The following is a 6,758-nucleotide window of genomic DNA, read 5'->3' on the forward strand; positions in this document are numbered from 1 at the left end:
ATGTATATTTTTTTTCATTTTCTCTCTTTCCCTGTCTCTTCGAGGAAGAGAATGTTGAGCTGCTACATGCTGCTGGGGAATTAATACTTTGCTCTTCATTACCAGAGAGGAAAAGACACGTGCCAATAAAGGGACGTCGGATCCCGAGTCCAGAGGAAGCCACGCGGTGTCGTCTCTCCCTCTCCCGCACCCACACACCACACACAACAAAAAAAATACACAACGCAGAGTGAGAGCATCAGCTCTCGGACTTTAACCGGGACTATGTTTTAACTGGACTCGCTTGGCGCGATCGGGCCGTAAACAAAGACCCAAACGAGACCGGTTACACAGCGTAGGGCCACAAAAATGATTCCTGGTCTTAGAGGAATGTCATACGAGGAACGGTTACTTGAGCTAAATCTGTTCAGTCTCAAGCAAAGGAGACTGAGGGGGGACATGATCCAGGTATATAAGATTCTAACAGGTTTGGATGCTGTTCAACCAAACAGTTACTTCAGCATTAGTTTAAATACACGAACTCGTGGCCATAGGTGGAAATTAGCGGGAGAACATTTCAAGCTGGATTTAAGGAAGCACTTCTTTACACAGCGTGTAGTCAGAGTATGGAATAGCCTTCCTGATAATGTAGTGCAAGCTGAATCCTTGGGTTCCTTTAAATCAGAGCTAGATAAGATTTTAACAACTCTGAGCTATTAGTTTAGTTCTCCCCAAGCGAGCTTGATGGGCCGAATGGCCTCCTCTCGTTTGTATAGTTCTTATGTTCTTATGTTCTTAAGATTATCCTGAAATTTTCAAGTTAATGTCATTCCAGTTAATGTGAGTTTGCTCTGTGTGGGTCTCTGTCTCAGGCTGTCATTTTCGTCTTAGTCTCATTTAAACCACTTAACAATATGCATAGATTGCATACCTGCAAATGTAAAATACAAAAATTAACTTGGAAAGCATTCTACAACAACATTCAGTATTGTGGAGTATTAATAGCATTTATTGCCAATTCCAGTTGCTAGGTAACTTCTATATTTTGAATAGAATACAAGATAATATTTTAAACTAGATTACAGTTAATTGTTATTTTTCTGTTTAAAAAAGACAATTGCTGTAATTTACATAGGACAAAACCTGTAAAAGACATTTTGTAATTATTTTCTAAATGAAATGAAGATGCTTTGTTACTCCCCTTGGGGAAATTCTCTTTTCACCTACCCCATCTTGCTCTACTTGACACACGGGCACAGACAAAGGTAACAGCAAACCTGGCAGCAAAGGGCAGCCACCTGTAGGGACACCCACACTCAAAAAAATGAAACGTTGACTTTAATTAAAATTATTTTGTCAACGGGTTCCACGAAATTGTACTATGTTAGTTAAAAGGAAAAATGTTAAGTTCATCTAACTTTATGAACTTGTATTATATTAACATATTGTGAATTGACCCAACTAGATAAAATAACTTCTGATCAACAAGAGATATTTAAGCCTACCTAATCTAATTCAGTTATGTTATATGGACATAAATAATGTAGTTACAGGCTACATATTTTACATTCGTCCTCTAAACATATATATCTTAGTAGAAGTAAAATAAAAAATTTAAGTTCAATTTATTGAAATATGTTTTCATCCAACTTATTTTATAGTAGTTAGTGTGACCTAATTCTATTTTGTCAACAGGTTCCACACAAATGAATTTGGTACACCAGACATATTTTTATTTCCTTTATTCAACAATATTCATTTAACATCTTGTTGCCACTGGGTCCAAAATAAAAGCCCATAACTAACCCTAGTAGACATTATGGTGCAGCATGGTACAACACTAACAGTTGTAAACTGCCTTTATACAGCCCAATAATACAACAGACTTTTAGTAACAGCATTACAATCTGCTCATAACAACACACGTGCTGCTGTCAACTTTTAATTTGGTACTATATGGAAGGAAAAAACCTTAGAAATTAGAAACATTTTTACAAACAAGTCAGCTCGTGTTGCAGCATTCTGTTTCATTCATTCATACAGTTTGTTCTTGAGCATCTGTACCTTGCTTGAGAGTCTGGTAGCATCCAGTTGAAGGAAGAGCTTCTGAAGTACTTCAAAGAAGGCTTTAAGTTCCATAGGATAACTGAGGTTCAGTGCATATATCACACCCATTAAGAGTGCACATGCAGAGGTGACATCTCCCAGGTCATGCAGAACTTCAACACCCTCGATCACTATTCCAACATCAGCTGGTGGAGTGGTTGCATCACCTCCCTCGACTTTGACGCTGTAGATGCCAAGGGTAAGTTGCTCAAGCTCCCTCTGTACAGCAGTATCATCAGTATCCTTTACATAGAGGAGAAAGAAAAGACACAACCAATCTATGAAATCACAGATTTCGTAGAATTCCAAAGATTAACTTTTGCCTTTCTGGTTTCCTTTAATGAAAATAGCATGATTTTGAAGGTATTATTGGTGAAAAGAGTTTGAGTGCCTGTAACAGTAGAATTTGTAGTTGTGTGCAGTGATTTGTATATGTGTGTCAGTATGAGTTGTGTGCTTGTAGATTTTTTGTGAAAAAAATTCTGTAAAAAAATCATTGTACAAGTTCACAACTCATACTTACAGATACAAGTCACTGTACACAACTACAAATTCTACTGTTACATGCGCTCAGGTTGCACAGGGGTGCCAAATAAAATACTCAGTGAGTGTATTTAGATTTCCAAAAAAGTTTAAAGAAACTCATTCCATGCAAATTTTAACAAAGTAACAAGATTACTTATTCAAAATTTGATTTGTTACAGGTAGAAACTAAACTATTAAAATTACCAACCAGGTATTCTTTGAAGAGGATGTTCGGGTCTTCGTTCAGATAGATACAAAGTGCCTTCAGGATGCACTCTCTCCTCTTTTCAATGGTTTCATTCTAAAGAGAGAAAAAAAAGAAATATTAGGGTTAGGGTTTTTGACTTATCTTTTCACTTTACCTGTCAAAACTGACTAGTCGGCATCAACTTATAATAATTAAAATAAAGTTTCTCTATGGATAGCAAAACATACCTGTCTGATTGGGAGCAAAATCCTGCTGATTTTATTCCCTGCAGAGCCTCCTTTCTTCTTCAACACTTTGAAGAGCTGGGCAGTGTGTTGGTCAAGCTGTGCATGAAACTTTGAGACAAGGGGACGAGTAGTGATCCTCACAAATTCTGCTTCCATCTGAAAACATAATTTCCACAAATAATTTTTTTTTAATAGGTACAAATAATGTTAACATTTAAAACAGAAATACACAAGAATGTACAAAAAAACAGGCCGTGCTCTAAACAATAGTACTTCCTGTGCCATGGTTACGTTTTACACAAAATGATTACCATTCATATGTTACATTGTTGGACGGCATGGTGGTGCAGTGGTTAGCACTGTTGCCTCACGCCTCTGGGACCCGGGTTCGAGTCTTCACATGTGTGCGGAGTTCGCATGTTCTCCCCATGTCATCATGGGGTTTCCTCTGGGTACTCCGTTTTTTCCCCCACAGTCCAAAAACATGCTGAGGCTAATTGGAATTACCCGTATGAGTGCATGGTGTGTGAGTGTGCCCTGCGATGGGCTGGCCCCCCATCCCGGGTTGTTCCCTGCCTTGTGCCCATTGCTTCTGGGATAGGCTCTGGACCCCCCGCAACCCAGTAGGATAAGCGGTTTGGAAAATGGATGGATGGATGTTACATTGTATCAAATGACAACAAATATTGACTATAGCTGGGGTTCAAATCCAACCTTAGGCCTTTTGATGCATGTCATCCCTTCTCTCTCCCCTGCCCGTCCTCTCTCTACATTGTCACTATCCAATATAGCAGAATTGCCAAAAAAATAAATTATTGAATTTCATACCTCTGCCACAGTGAACAGTCCTGGCCATCTGATCTTGAACTCCACGATCATGGGCTTGTTTCTAACGACCTCCTGTCTTCTGTATGCGAAGGTCTTGGCCATCTTTTCTCTGACAACTTTATCATTATGTCTCTTCTTGACCTCAGATAACAATGCCAATCTTTCACCTTCAAGACTGTCCTGGGTCTCTCCAGCAGGATAGGGAGGACAAAAATTTACTTCTGCTTTCCTCGGTTTTTTGACATCGTAGGCAGGCTGACATCTATCTGCAGGTTTGTGCTTGAGGGAATTGATGCTCAGTTCCGGACACCCCAAGTTTCTAAGCTTTGTCCTGTAGTTGGCCATCTTGTACTTAAGACTTATTTTCCAGCCGTAGAAACCACTGAAGGATCCCTGTTCTCTCAAACATGGATGTGCTCTGATTAAAGCTTCAGCAACAGATTCAATTTCTAAGTTTGAGGGATATGCCTTGAACTTGATGATTTCCTGAGCCAGATTTTCCAAGATGTCTGATTTAAGTTTATGACCGGGGGACAGAAGAACTCCATTTGATATGAAGTCCTGGTTTGCACTTCGAAGTTGCATCTCCACATCATAGGAAAAGGTTGGGACTTGGAATTCTGTGGGCCACTGAGATCGAGGAGTTTCTGAATCAGAGGAGAGTATTATTGTGTCAGAAGATGATGGCAAAGATGTTTCATCCCCACTCTGGTTCATGCTGCTTTGGCTGAGGTGTAGAGCATCTGACAACCGGATGATTTTCACTGTGCTCTTGTCTTGAATGTCACAAATTTGGTTAAGGTTAACAAACTCATTACCAAAGTCACTGTCCATGTACTGGAGTCTAATGTCCCCCTCTATATCAAACTGACGTTTGATTTCGTTTGAAAGATCCTCAACAGACTTTGGCATGCCTGATTCTATGGTCAGTTTTTCAGCATTGTTGGAACCAAGAATAATCCGCAGTTTTACTGGTGCAGCCATCATCCAAATGTGTCAGTCTAGAAAAGATGAAAATAAAAGTATAAAGTCATTAAATATGTATAAATTAAAAGCATTTAAATTAGAAAGCAACCAACTGACATTGATTATATGTAAAACAAAAAGGACGGTGAAGCAAACACTGAGCAATCCACAGACAAGAAGCCAGTGACATAACGATAGTAGCATGAAAAATGAATTGTCATACTATTGTTAATGGTGTTCAAATTAGTTGCTTTAGGTTGGAATAGGCAATATGACATTTTTGACCAAATACCTCAATATTGATATCGTGATATAGTGGTGATGACTAAGATGCTTCCACAAAATATTTACACAATGAGATTTTTGATAAATAATCATCTGCAATGCATTTATAACAACTGTGGGTAAAGACAAATAATTACTTGTTCAGGAAATGTCATCACTTTAGTGTAATGTAACCTTTAAAGCTAGGAAGAGACAACACTTATGCTATATTCTGATATTATAATATCCAAAATCCCAAACGATATCTAGTCTATCAGAATATCGATAGAATATTAAAATATTGCTCAGCCCTACCAGTGACATAGAGTTAGTGCATGCACAGAAACAGGTTAGTAAACAGCCAAGTGGAAAGAGGTGACAGGTATTACCTTAGTATTACAGTAGGTGCTCATGCTAATGAGAATAAAGTGCACATTTAGTAAGCTATCAATTAAAGCCGTTTACTCACATATTCAACACGTGCTTGTAATATAAGGATATCTTTTAAACGTGACCAGTCGAAGGGGCCCAACGAAGTAGTCATGTAATGGGTACTTCTCTGCCAGTTTGTCATGTGTTATCAGGGACATTGTGCCAGTTGGACATGGTTGCAGTTCAAAGGCCCGATAGTGCTCCCTAAACCACGCTGAGAACATCCTGACTATGAAATTCAGAGTATCCTGAAGTACACATATCCTTATTATCTCTCCGAATTCAGGTAGCCCATCATTAAATCCACAGATGACTATCATTCCCTTTCTATAGTTGATCCCCTTGCAATATGCACTGTTAGCCATGTTTACTTCTGCCATGTTTGGGTACATTTGCTGGAGAGGCAATGATACATCATCATTCAGCACCTCAACAGAGACTCTCGATACGCTTGATACTTCAACTCCCGGTTTCTGTGGATGTGATGAGTGTAAGTAATACGCAATCATCATCTGATGTTTCCTTGACAGTGTTAGAGCAACATTCTTGAAACACTTGGTGTGTTGGGCAACTTTCTTAAAAAAACTGTGTTTGCCCTCAAACCGCATGGTCCAGACTCCAACTAGAGGACCGAAACATCGGGTCATGTGTGGGTAGTGCTCTAAAAAGTGATGCTTTGGGAGAAGTTTTTGGTTGGGAAATGCTTCTTGATACTTCTGTCTGTGATCAGATATTTTGAACTGAAGATATCCAATGGATTCTTCTGTATGGATCTGGGAAACGGCAAGTTCCACTATCTCTTTTAAATCCAAAATTATCTCCCACACTGGTTCACTGTCAGGTATAACATCTCCAATCATGAAAGGCAGTAATCTTATGAGGGTCCAATTTTCAGCGGCGTTGCCACCTGTGTTTTTACTTAAAGATTTTTGTTTCACAACATGGGGACGGTTTGTTTTATCTTCTCCTTTGTAGGGGAAATTGAGAATGACCTTATTTAAAGTGTCCAAAGAGAGGTATTTTTTGGATATCAACACGCCCAGACACTGTGCAAGTTCCACTGGAACAATACCCTCCAACAGATCATGGAGTACATCAGGTGGATATCCAGTTGTCACATCAAAATGAGAAAGATTTTCTGTCAGCACACATGGCCTTTTCACTCCAAAACAAGGCTTTCCACTTTCCGCTGCATGTTTGACATGTTCTTTGTGTTCGTGTTT

The 6,758-nt window shown here is 39.1% G+C and overlaps 1 protein-coding gene across 1 annotated transcript; it reads right to left on the bottom strand.

Moving 5' to 3' along the window:
- Positions 1 to 1,934: 1,934 nt before the first annotated feature.
- Positions 1,935 to 4,336, bottom strand: LOC125711332 (uncharacterized). The gene is made up of 4 exons (XM_048980134.1): positions 3,874 to 4,336; positions 3,046 to 3,201; positions 2,819 to 2,911; positions 1,935 to 2,328 (listed from the first exon to the last, which is right to left on the bottom strand). The coding sequence occupies exons 1-4, from the start codon at positions 4,216 to 4,218 to the stop codon at positions 2,011 to 2,013; spliced, it is 912 nt and encodes a 303-aa protein (XP_048836091.1). The 5' UTR covers positions 4,219 to 4,336; the 3' UTR covers positions 1,935 to 2,010.
- Positions 4,337 to 6,758: the final 2,422 nt, after the last annotated feature.

This window comes from Brienomyrus brachyistius, chromosome 17, assembly GCF_023856365.1.
Source record: "Brienomyrus brachyistius isolate T26 chromosome 17, BBRACH_0.4, whole genome shotgun sequence".
Classification (NCBI taxonomy): domain Eukaryota; kingdom Metazoa; phylum Chordata; class Actinopteri; order Osteoglossiformes; family Mormyridae; genus Brienomyrus; species Brienomyrus brachyistius.